This window comes from Passer domesticus, chromosome 1, assembly GCF_036417665.1.
Source record: "Passer domesticus isolate bPasDom1 chromosome 1, bPasDom1.hap1, whole genome shotgun sequence".
Lineage (NCBI taxonomy): Eukaryota > Metazoa > Chordata > Aves > Passeriformes > Passeridae > Passer > Passer domesticus.
In genome coordinates this window covers 112,567,692-112,580,964 of record NC_087474.1, presented here as the reverse complement: position 1 = coordinate 112,580,964, position 13,273 = coordinate 112,567,692, and the positions used below count along the sequence as shown (strand labels likewise).

The following is a 13,273-nucleotide window of genomic DNA, read 5'->3' as shown; positions in this document are numbered from 1 at the left end:
TAAGCACCAATAGCTATTTTAGGCATTTTCCAGTGGTTTTACATCCTATTTGTATAGCATTACAAATTGCTGGCAGCACTTGACAGGCAGCCCTTGGGCAGTTGCTAAATTGAGGAGTTGGAAGAGTTTCTTTTTACCTCGTACCAACACACTGTTGTACCCATACGTGGCTGTGTTCTGTAAGGCTCTTATTCCAGCAATCCATTTTCCCATGGAGTTATTGGCTGCTTGTGTTTCTAAGCAGAAGTTCCATTAATTGCTGCTCAGAAGTACAAACAGCTGAATCTCACCCCCTAGTTGTAATATATATTTTTCTTGAAGTGTACACAAGGGCCCAGAGTGGCCAAAGCATATGAGACAATTTCCTCCTTAAGGATACTTTCTGCAGTGATCTCCCTTTTCTGCCTGTGCTTTCTGGAAGATCATGCACAGCTATGTCTGTGCTGTTACCTCATACAGTGCAAAAAGGATTATATGATCTGTGTTCTGAGGAGCTTTTTTTTATGACATTGCTAGTGAACACAAAGCATGAAAGAGTCCTCAAGAAGGGAAGGGTCAGGGCAAGTAAAGTCATGCAACAGCAGCAAGGTTTTGTGATGACCAACTTGTAGTGTGAAAATATAATTAGGAGAAGATAATTGGGAGGAGCAGAAGTAAACAAGAGTTTGTTTGGGCTGTCATTAAGCTATCAAAAGGTCACACAGTATGTTCAGAAGAGTAGAGCTGATGAGAAAAAGACGAAGAAGGAAATGAGAGAGATGATGTAGGCAAAAAGACCATTTCTGTAGCCAAGGATAGGCCAGGCTGAGAGGTGCAATGTGGGCTGAGTTGGAAGAGGTGCCAGCAGTGCATGCACTAAGCTGAAGATTTTAAAATGCAGGCAAAAGTTTTAGCGCCTGGAATGAAAAAGAAGAGAATATAGTGGGAGATAAGACCAGGTTTAGGTCTTATCTTGCTGTGTGCATCATCTTGCTGTGTGCTTTATGATTCATTATGTAATCCACTATTATTTTTCCCCCATTTATTCAAGTAGTCTTCCAATAAAAATAACCAAATTGTGCTACTACCAGGGTATCATAAATGTCTGTGGAACTGACAAAAATACCATCCCAAGAGTAAACAGCATGTTCAAATTTTGTCAAATGTTCCAGGAATGAGGGAGAAAATGAATTTCAGCAGGAAAATTCTGTACATATAGGTCATTACAGCTGAATTTACTACACTTGCCAAATTTGTTAACCTTAAATTTAACTTATGTTAACTTCGGTTGGAGTAAAATTAGAGAATCTTTCAAATTCTGGTTTTCAAATTAGGTCAAGCATGCTGAATAAGTATTAAAGCCTGTTCTGCAGAAGAAGCAAAGCCAGTATGATACTAATTTTCCAGTTGTTATACAGACTTCTTATGTAGATCAGTAGCCTGCAATTGTTTGGGAAGAACATCAGTAATATACAAATGTAATGAAAGAGGGAGAGAAAAAAAAGAATCTTAATTTTTTCAATCCAGAGCTACTTTCACTTGAAATTACTACTATTGACCTCCTTACCTGATGGTGGCAGGGGCTTTGTGACCATAGACTTATAGTTTGGGTTGGAAGGGACCTCCAAAGGTCAGCTAGTCTAAGCCTAGCTGTAACCAGGGACATCTTCAACTAGATCAGGTTTGTGATACCCTGTGCATGCAAAGCTCTCCCCTACAGACATGATTGATTCACTTACTTGGGAATTGGCGGTCATGGCTCAGAGCAAGCAGGCGTTTCATTTCTGCAAAAGACATAAAAGAAGTAATGTGAGGTGTGTGCATGCCTTTTGGATCTGAGAGACACAGCAGCAGAGAAAAACAGATGTGAAAGCAAACTAGGCATGCTTAGTAGGCATTGTGTCTACCTTCCTCATCAATTGTGTAGCTTGATGAAACTCCATCAGTGTCTGTAACAATACAAGAGTAAATTCCCAGATCATCTTCTCCAAGATCCTTAAAGGAAAGTTTTGACCTATAAGGAAAAAAAAAACCAAAACATTATGATGAAAAGGTGAAATCCATCTGACCAAACTCCTCCTTTCTGTCTATATTACCAGATATGAATAGCCTTGTGTTAGCTTTTGCTCTGACAGAACAGACAAATGTTTGGCTCTGCCAGCTATAAATCAGAGCGAGTCCTTCCATGTGTGGTACAAATGGTGATGGCACCAAAAGAAAAAAGCATGTTGTCAAGGCTTTGATGACCCTGGAAGGATACTGTAGATACAGGTCGACTTGGATTCCATGTGGCAGCACCATGACTATGGTGGGCCACTGTTTCTTTCAATGTGGCTTCTATCACTAGGAAAGCACATAGGCCCTTCATGGGCTGAACCTGTGCACTCACCTCGTCTTCCTCTGGGAAAAGCCTGATGAAACAGAGTAGGCTTGGAGATGTTATAAAAGTTACTAAATCAGGCCATGGTGATGCTGACATAAGAGAGCCTTGCTTACTGCAGCAGTTCCAAAGATTACAGCTGTGTTACAGGGCAAAAGCATTTTTAAGAAGCCAGATAATTTTATTATTTGGATATTATTATTATTATTATTAATAATAATAATAATAATAATAACAATAATAATAATAAAAATAATAATAAATATTATAATAATAATATCATCTGCCTTGACTGACAGGTTGTAAGGTGACAGAGCTCAGATTTTATCTCCCCATGCCTAAACATCACTAAAGTGCCTACAGAGGAGGTCTGACTCATTCTGTGCAATCTACAGTTTCCAAATGGTCGGGTATGGATTTACTGGAGAACAGCATTCTCAGGAAGCAAGCATCAAGTAAGAGGCAGTTTTAACTCTTCCTGAGGTCATACATTAAAAGGATGGATTTCTGTGACAGTCTAGATCTCTCAAATCCAAGACTATTGCTACCCCTGAGGGTCTTACTTTCCGCCTTTGGTATCGATGTTCAGTCGAGGGTCATCCTCAATTGGTTCATAATTCTTGGACCAAATGAACTTAGAGTCTGGAGACATCTGATCACATTCAAAGTTCAAGGAAATTACGCCATTGTCATCTACATCAACCACCACTTCCTTGGTTCCTTAAAGAATAGAACAAGGCAATTCCAGTTTCTCAGAGAATTCAGCAAACAAATTTCTATAGATATCATTCAGAGAGTAGATTAAGAGATCTTTCCCATTTTCTCGGCTGGAACATAAATTGTTGTACTCATTATTATCTCCGGTCTTTGATTTACAAGAACAGTTCTTTTTCTAATCCACAGGTTAAAACACATCATAAATCAACTGATTTACTTGCGTGAATCTAATCATACACGAGAGTTGCAGTATTGGCTAAGAAAAAGCCTGAAGGGGGTAAAAAAAGCAAGACTCTAAATCCATTAAATGTCTGAGCTATTAAATAGCAATATTTTCCATGGTAAGCAGTAGTTAGAGCTTTCATTATACAGTATGGATTTCCTATTGTCTAATAGGGTAAGTGCTATACAGGGACTAACATGCAAATGTGAGCATTTGAAGAGGTGAAGAGGAAGCAGTCAAATTGTCCCAGCAGCACACATTTGTGACTGAGGCACAGTTTTGGTGACAGTGGCTTTTCTCAGGGAGGTTGGTTTAATTGCTGTGCTTGGCATCCAGCCCTGCTGCCGTCTGCACCATTAATCCTGGGCCCACAAAGGGAGTGAATATTTGCAATTAGCTGCTTAAGTCACCCACCCAGTCTTGCCAGTGCCTTCAGTCATTGAGCTGGATAGGGTGACGCAGTTTGTCCTTTAAAAGGCCTTGGGGGTGAATCCTGGGTCAGCAACCTGAAGGTGCCTCTATTCTGCTCCCTCACACCCCAATGGAGCTGAGGGAATTTCATCTGGGATTTGGGCAGCCCAGTGAACTTGTCATCTGTGGCATTAATGTTCATGTCAACAACTTGTCTGAGAATGTCAGGGAGAGCATGTGCACTGAGAGGGGCTGGAGAACATCCAGCTCTGAGCTGGATCTGAATAGCTCTGAGCTGGATCTCGCATCTGAATAGGGCACTCATGTCCTATTACTTGGGCTAAGACAATTCTGGGCTGCCCAGAATACTAATGACACACTTTCTCCACAAAGTATTGTACTTCAAAGACAAGAGTCTTATTCCTGACACTGAAATTGAATGCTTTACTTTCAGCATAATTCTTAGCGACCCTCAAGCATAGTAAGAGATTTCTGTACTTCATCATCCTAAAATTATACATATCTTTTCCAGCACTGTGAGCAGCTCCTGTCATGACAATCTGTGTGCACACAGCTTTCTTAGTCTTCACACTTTGCCATAAGCATTTAATGAAAGATGAGATTAATATTCCCATTTTGGTACTGTTATGTACCAGCCCTTGCAGTAGTGAAGCACATTAAGTGCCAATATGTGATAAGTGAAGTCTGAGACCTACAAATATTTTACTAGGCAACAGTATATTTGCAGTTTTTTGTTATAATTTAATTTATTATATGCAAAATTCATCGCTTGAAATTTCATTAATGTTTTGTTTCTTCTAGGTCATTAGCCCATGAATCTTTTGATGGCACTTTATGTGACATGGAAAGAATTACAGCCATAAGGGTAATTTGAACAATATAGAATCTTTTACAATTGTTTCAAAGCATTCTTATTGTAGCAACAATGTATATAGCATTTATCTCGAGAAATGATGATGGAATTTACCTCTAATATTTATATGAGTAGAAAAAAAAACTGTCTACATTACTGACCACATTTGAAGAACTCACTCCACCTCCACCTATTCTGCAAAGTGGAGGCAAAGAAGCTGCCATAATATTAGCAGTCTTAATTTCCCTCCTCTAGAGAGCTTGGTGGTTTCAACATATCATCCGGAGCTTCTCTTAGAGTCACAGTAAGAAATAAAATACTTACATGTCATATCACATCTCCATTTATCTGAGCATTTTATTGCATTGAAAGGAAAAAAATAACAGAACATAAAGCAGACATCTTCCACACATTAGAGGTAATGGCATCATTTTGGATACATCCAGTCAGAAAAGCTGAATGGGACAGTTTCCTCAGTTTCTGAGGTTCAGGCCCTTCTCCAGTGGCTGATGCAAGCTCATAATCTAATTTTGCTTTGTATCAAGATAAACGAGGACTAAGGGCAGCAATACAAGAGTTGCAGTCTGCTCTTAGATTTTTCTTGTTTCCTGTGAGATCTACATATACTGAAGTGATTTTGTCAAAAGCCAAAATTACAGATCAAAAGTAGTCTGGATTGGCATTCATTTATATAGAATAAAGACAACTGGCACCCTTTGTATGAATGCAGGTATTTTCATTCAGGATATTATTTGCTTGCATTCTTTGATTAGAAATCTCAGTTGTCTTGCAATTTTACACATTCACCAAAAGTAGCATTCCAGCAGGAACTTTCTAGAGAGACCTGACAATATTTTGTCTCCATCCAAGATGGTAACAGAGGCATGATTCATAGGGCAGCACCAAAATATCTATGGTAATTTTTAAAAAATTGTGCTATTGTTCTTGACATTTTTGTGGTTCGAGTGAGAAAGGTGGAAGCCTGCTCAAGAGGGTGTTTTATTAAATAATTGTTTTAAATAAGTTTTTGTCTTTTCTTAATACCTTTAAGAAGCTTAGTTTGGTGGATTCTGTATCAGCAGATCTCAGCTCAAAATATGGGTCAAGTAGATTTGTACACATAAGTAATTTTCAGTTTCCCTGACTGTTCACTGGGCTAAATCCTCACATTCTGGTGATCCCTCAGACGTCACACCTATTAACCCTCCTTCTCTAATGGTGAGGTCTGTAAACCAAGTGTTCTGCTCAAGTTCACCTCTTTTGAGTGAGCACTGAACACAGTGTACAAATATTTTTGGCCATGTTGGTCACCTTCACAAGAGTTTGTTTGTATTTTTTCTCAATTGTAGTAACATGGTCAACCCTTTATTTAGGACACTTGAGGAGTGTTATCATCACAATGTTTTATCAGAAGTATGACACACAGATATTAACCCTCAGTGAAAATGGATTAGCAAAGCCAAAAGTTTAGTATTAATAGTGGCTTAATTCTCTTATTAGAAGGGCTGCTGTATATAGATGTTTTCAGGAATAAATTTGCAGGTTTGCAGGTTACTATTATTAAGGTTTTTCTGTCACCTTGCAGGTGATAGAAATAACCCTGGTGCTTCAGCAGCTTATAGATCTGAAATTACGTTTCCTATATTTTTCAAAGGTCCTGTTTCAAACCCTTTTTATTCATACAATTACTAACCTTCTTTTTGTCCTTGTATCCCAATCTTACAACTGATGCTTTCAACTGACCATCTACTCCTTCCAGTCTCTTTTTCCCATCCCATCTCAATAACAGTCACTGAGCCTCCCTAGTCTGAGTTTTCCAGTTCTTTTACACCCCCAGCTTCACACCTCCTTTTTCAGACTTTTTTGACTTCCAGCCCCACTGAGGTCTAACTCAATGCTTGTTAGAATTTTTGCTGCCCTGGTCGTAAGGATTGTGCATCTATGAGAGCTGAGCAGGGGGATGTAAAAATTAACCTAGGGGTCAGAAACTGGGAAAGGATCCCAGGAAAATGAAGTCTGCAGGTGTAGGAAGGAAATTATCAGAGGAGAAGAGGGTGTATGATGGATCCAGTTGAGTTGTAGCCCTGCACCTTCTTACATCATACTAACCTTATACTAGATTTGTTTAAAATATCTGGGATTTTGTTTTTGCACCTGGTAGGACCCTGCACTTCTAAAAGAGTGTATGGATGAGGAAGCCTCAAGTCTATGCTTGGTTTTTCTGTTGTGGGCTTGGTGACAAAAAAGTGTTGTCTCTGACCAGTCACCTCTGTTACTTGTATACCTAAATAAAGCCCAGAGGGTTCCTGAAGTTCCAGGTATGGAGATGCTGCCTTTGCACTGGTTCCTGTGTTTCTTGCTGATCTTATAGACACACTGGAGCCTGCCTTCAAGGACGCCTCCAACAAAGAACTGCACAACTGAAAGTGGTCTTCAAAATTACTTCATTGTGCTTTTAAAGCCTTTATTTTAAAGGCCAAGAGAAAAAAAATGTATTTTCATTTATCCTTTCTACGTTACATAAGAAAAAGAGAATGATAAAGCATAAGCAACTGGTTTAATACAGGAAAAGAAAAATTTACATGTGTAATATTGTTTTGTTGAGCTGATCTTACTTGGTCCTCTACTTATGCACCTACCTGTAGAGACATGCAAATCTTACAACTTTATTGTGTCTATATCCTTCAACCTGTAGTTACGATAAGAAAATCTGTTCTGACCTTAAAATATACCAGACAATGAACTTAAGATATGGCCCTCAACTCATATCTTGCTTCATAAAAAAGCTTGACTTGAGAAGGACCAGATTCTTGGCATGTAGCCTGCAGGTAAACACGTTGCACAAGCAGGAACCTGTGTAAATATGATGACAAAGAGGAAGTCTTTCCAACGAACCTGGTCGTGTTTCTGCTATGACAGCATCTGTGACATCTGATGGCTTCCCAACACCAGCCTGGTTTGTTGCCCGCACACGAAACACGTAGCTCACACCTTGTGTCAGGCCACCAATCTGGAAGAACCAAATATATATGTAGGGGTGTGTTGCAAAACACTGATTTTAATTTCACACTTATTAAGATCAGTCTGTGTATTTGACAATTCTATTTCCTTTCTTGTTTTGTTTCTTTTCCAGTTGTCTTTTTTTCCTTTCATATACAATTCCAGAGTGACATGACTAATCTGTGTGACTTGCTCCTTCCTTGTGTGCATAGTTCAGGCAGCGTCATTGCTGTCATTGATTTCTTAGCAAAAGGAGGACTGGTTTTGGAACAGGATGTTTTTAACTCATGTACATTGACCTCTGAAACATCATAGTCTTTTACTGCAGATAAATGTTGGCTTCGAAAAATTAAATTATCGGGGTAATAAGTGCCAGCCACACCTATTTAGAAACAAGAAGGAATTTAATAGTACAGATTCAATTGCACTGCCTTGAGGAATTATACTGAAATTATACCACATGGGGATACTCCTATAAAACATATATTAAATGATCACACTTTAAAATTACTTGTCTTTCAAATATTCTGAAAAGTATAAAAATTGCAAACCTACTTCAGACTTATCTCTAGAACTGCGATACTGCTGATCACTCATTTCAAAGTCATTCCACAAAATTATGTGTCATATGTCCTACTGAGTATTCCTTTAAGTGGAGCCATGATCAGTGCAGCATGATGATATCAAAACTGACTTCTCCAAGGTTATGCTGCTATGCCAGTAGTTGAATCTTCAGTTATTTACCTTCAAGAATTTCTTTTGAAGGGGCTTCTCATTGACACTTCTCCAGTGTTCCTCCTTTGCTTCAGTTTCCTTCATATCAACATAATAACCAACTATGGGGCTGCGACCAGAATAAACTGGTTCCTTCCACAGTAAAACCAGAGAGTCTTTCCTAACTTCTGTGCATTTGACATCATGGGGTGGCCCTGAAATGTAAAAGTTGGGGTTGTGGTGTCAAAATAAATCCCAAAGGGACCAGTGCATAAGACTCCAGAACCAAAACAAGACAGAACTCAGAACTGTGCACAGAACTTATATAACATTTAGCTTCTCTGTATCATACCTAGACACAATGTGCAAAATACAACCCATGCCAATTAAAAATACTAACCCAAAACACAAGCTAATTGGTTGAGATTGGTATCTTGATCAAATATTCATGAGCTTACAAAATGGACAAATAATCCCCAAACTCTGGGAAATAAGTTAATTGTTAAGCTAATGTGCTGGTTCAAGGACTGGTTAAAGTCCACTGAAGTCAGCGGAGGTTGTTTTCATTAATTTCAATGAATGCTAAAAGGTCAGGGATCTGGCCTTGTAGTGATACATTTAGACAAGGGTTACAAGACCCCATTCTTCTCTACTTTGTACCTTAGACAGGTATTTATGACTAGCACTTAAACTAGAAAGCAAAGTGCCACACACAGTAGAGGAACAAAGAAGAAAAGACAAGGAAAACTAAAGAAGCTGCTTGTAAAATGCTACTAATTAAATAGGGATTATGTAAGACATCACTGTAATGGTACAAAATCAAAGTGCTGACTATTCACTGGCCATGAACTTCAGTGTCCCACTGACTCCCCTGCAAAATGCCTGCATTAAATAATCAGTCCCAGAGCACCCCTGGGCTGTGTCCCACTCAGGATCCTACCGGGCACAGCAATGGTCCACTCTTCACATTTGAAGGGCTTGCTGGGTTTGGAGGGTGCCCCAACCCCTGCCAGGTTAGCAGCAGCCACCTGGAACTGGTACACCATGTTTTCCTTCAGGTTTTGGATCTGCAGGATCAATAAAATGGTACTTATTAACTTTGGATTAGGACTTCAGAAGAAAGTCACAATAATAATTGTTGAAAACAAGAGCTTGCTTTTAAGTGTGCCTGAAGATGGAAGCATTATTGACATCTTAACATGATAATTATCTTGGCTTTTCCTCTGATCGGTGATGGAGCACACATGAGTGATCTTAGCGTACTCAAATTGCAACCCCGTTTTCCTAGTGATAGACACTTTGGTAGCTAGGGAGGAAACAAGGTACTGCTCAACTTAGTCTGTCTTGTGGTATGGAGCAAGTTCACTTGAGGCAAGATTTGTCCTCACAGTGGGGTGAAACTCAGTCCTGGCATTGCTTTTCATTTCTAAAGCAGCTCAACAAAGTTGTCTCTAAATTGGGTCAAGAACTGATCACAAAAAGCAGCTGGCACAGAGCTGGTTTTAGCACCAGCAAGCACTGGGATATGTCCACCAAACCAGTAGGAATTCCATTTATTGTGAGGGCCTGACTTACAAAATATAAGATTATGTCAGTGAATTTACACATGATAAATGGTGCCAGACTAAGAAATAAGTGTACAATCAATTTTGTAGAGAAGTTTAATAGGGCTAAATAAATTTACCATCATGGAATTCAAACCCTCTGAACCATCTGTCCACTGAATCATAATTCATCCCAACCCATCTTTGAGATTCGATTTGAAAACACTGCCTGCTCCCCCAGCAATAACCTGGATTTAACCTCTTACCCTGTATGCCCTCTCAGTAACAGCCTTAATGTTGGCCTCCTTCCATTTCCCAGGAACTCCATCAACCACTTCCCTGTAGTTCACGTAGTAGCCGGTGATTTCAGTTCCACCAATGGCTTCAGGCTGTTTCCATCCCAGCACCATCGAGTCGCGAACACTCTCGAGTACCACGATGTCGTAAGGTGGAGATGGAGCAGCTGTTTTGATGTCAATAACACGTGAGTAGGAGGAAAATCTCAGGCTTGCTTTCACTTACCGTGTTCAGGTGGCTCCTACCCTGTGTTTCCTAATTAGGACAACATTTATGTGCTCAAGGGAAGTTTCTGGAGCTGGAATAAGAAATGAAGGATGAAAGCTTCCACAAACCAAATGCAAAATCCAAACTGCAAAGGAATTAGTTTATAGGATCCCCTGTTTTTGAAAAGCAGGCTAATACATAGCAAAAGAATGTGTTGCAATTGCAGCTCTGATGCAAGTGATCAGGACTCATTTTTCTCTGTGAAAAATGAGGAACTAAAACTAGCATTGCAAAAACTAGCAAAAAAATTGGAGATGCAATGATTTGTTTTCTTTTGCAGAAAGCAAAACCCTTTTCACAACACAATATTCATTGTCATTTCCTTTTTTTAAAAAAAAATTAGTCTCACATTCTTTCCTCTCAAGAATTGCCTTTATCTGTTTCTTTTTTTCTTTTAAATTTATATGCTGTGCAAATTTTATCATTGCACCCATCATGTGGTCTTACCTTAATGGAGGGCAGAATGATCATAGACACTGCAGCATGACCAGAAATGGAACATGTCTGTTACTGGAACTTACATTAAAAAATGTGTGGCATAATCCTCCTTCTCAGGTTTTTTTAAAAAACAATACAGAAGTCATTCATTTCATCCCTACCCACTTTCTTATATTTCTTCTGTATCTAGTAGAAAAATGCTTGCCCACATCCAATATATAACATACCAGTGAAAAGCCTTACTTGTGCCCCTGAAGTCATACTTTGGATGGAAATCCCACATCATATTTCCTTTTGTGTGTAATATTTTTTATTGGCCTCAGCTAGGCCCAAGTGCCCCTAATTTGTTTTCTGTTCAACATTTTGTGTCTCACTTCAGAGGCCTAGGGAGGAGTTTAGTTCCCTGGCCAGGTATCAAGACTCAAATGATATTCAAGCCTCACGTATCTTGGGCAAAATGGGTGTTTAGGCACTGAAATTTAAAATATGATTTTGTGTTTGTGCCTATAACTTGATAGGTTTTCCTCCTTAGGTATCACTATTAGTCAGAGATGGAACACAACACTCATTAGCACAGTGTGTCAGCAGGTAAGATGTAGCTTAGGCTAAAATCCACAAAGGACCTTCATATTTCCTAACAGAACACAGATTTTCATGCTTACCATCATAAACAGATTTTGTTTCCTTCCCACATATATAACTAGGTAACCAGATTCCTAACAAATTACTGAAGTGATTTAGAAATAATATATCACTTTGGCTACATTAATATGCAGTCAAACAAGCCATTAAATTACTAACCATATTGATGTGTTTGACTTTCATTAACCACTAAGTTTGTCTCCAGTACCATTACATGCATAGTGATCTTAATGGAGAGTTGAGCACATAATTAATAGGTTTGATAGAAGATGCATCACTGTAGAGCATGTCCACTTGTGGCACAGTTGAACCGAAGTTACAGCAGTCTGAAGTGGACCTACCAAAGCAGCAAAATCTATTTATTTCATTAATTCTCACCTGTATCTTTCTTCTTTGTAACTTTTTCCACTGTCAAAAGATCCCCGGGTCGAGACTTACTTGCCTGCTTAGCAGCAACTTTTTGTGGTGCAGATGTGACAGGGTCCTTAACCATTCCTCTCGTGTTACTGTCTCCTGTACTCCCCAATTTGCCACAGCTACTGGGCAGTGTCTCTCTATTAAATTTAGCATTGCATTTTAGCAAAGCATCTGTGTCAAAGATAGGCTGGGAGGCCCCATGCATGCCTTCCCAGCTGGTAGTGCGGTCTGTTAGTCCAGCAGCTTTACCACTCAGTTCAGGACACACACCATGATGCAATCCTCCCCCTATAATTGCCAGAAAACAACAAAGACATTTGGATTTAGAACACATTCTTTTTTCTTCATTTAGGCAACAGAGTTAAGAAATGCATGCAGTGAACAATACAACTGAAGCATGACAAGTCACTGTGTTTATGCACAAAATGTTAAGCTTGAATTCAAGAAAATTTGAAATGCATAGAATATCTCTCAGCCTGCTCACAAATAATGTTTTGGGTTTTTTTAATAACATCTAGTATTCAGAGCAGAAAAAAATGTTAAAGTTAAAAGTATTACTTTGCTACAGTTATTTTAGTCTTAGATCTTCCAGGTCACCTTTGTGTTCCTATGAAGATGATCTCACAAAATTGCCCTAGGCCACATGTCTCTGCTCTAAGGTTGAGAGGTATGCAGCTTCAATACAAATGAGAGTGAGAGTGTTGCAGACATACAATTCATTCTAGTCCAATGATCTCATTAATCTTTATGGATTAGTTCAGGCAGTGGCAAACAGAAACAATCCATCAGCAAAGGGAGAACACACAGGGTTATAGAAGGTGTACAGACAACACATTGCACTATTAGGTTTAGTCATGGAAATAAATTTCTTAGGAACTGACTGTATATAGGATGGTGTAGATTAGAGGTGATATACCAGATTAGACAATCAGAATGACATTCCATTTTCCAGGATACCTATTAAGTGAACTTGGCAGTGCTCTCACACAATGGTTCAAAAGAAACACCTGAAGAAAACTGGATGGTGAAGGTGAACAGTGTACAAGAGTGCAGTGAGTGTGAAACTATGTCTGTGAGACTATAGGATCTATGGATAAATTATGATTTGTGAACGACATTGTGAATGAAAGCAATTAATTAGTCACTAATAATTGCTGAGAACATATTTACTTAATTAATTACCATTGAAAGGGGCAATGGGAAATAGCTTACCAATGGCTGCTTTCACCTCTATAGGTTCTGATTCCTGTGAAAATTCACTGAGTCCCGCTGCATTCACAGCTCTGACTCTGAAAATGTACTTCTCACCAGTGCTGAGCCCATGGCAAACGAATCTGAAACAAACCAGTCACAGAATACTTAGTAAGTAT

At 39.0% G+C, this 13,273-nt stretch overlaps 1 protein-coding gene across 1 annotated transcript in view; it reads right to left on the bottom strand.

Annotated features, from left to right (window-relative positions):
- The window catches only part of MYOM1 (myomesin 1), a 75,816-nt gene that overhangs the window by 23,760 nt on the left and 38,783 nt on the right, over nucleotides 1-13,273 (bottom strand). The window contains exons 17-25 of the mRNA XM_064434520.1: nucleotides 13,116-13,237; nucleotides 11,865-12,191; nucleotides 10,109-10,305; nucleotides 9,239-9,365; nucleotides 8,329-8,513; nucleotides 7,480-7,594; nucleotides 2,923-3,079; nucleotides 1,887-1,993; nucleotides 1,719-1,763 (exon numbers count right to left, since the gene is read on the bottom strand). Coding sequence (XP_064290590.1) covers nucleotides 1,719-1,763; nucleotides 1,887-1,993; nucleotides 2,923-3,079; nucleotides 7,480-7,594; nucleotides 8,329-8,513; nucleotides 9,239-9,365; nucleotides 10,109-10,305; nucleotides 11,865-12,191; nucleotides 13,116-13,237 — 1,382 coding nt within the window. The remainder of the gene's footprint in view (nucleotides 1-1,718; nucleotides 1,764-1,886; nucleotides 1,994-2,922; nucleotides 3,080-7,479; nucleotides 7,595-8,328; nucleotides 8,514-9,238; nucleotides 9,366-10,108; nucleotides 10,306-11,864; nucleotides 12,192-13,115; nucleotides 13,238-13,273) is intronic.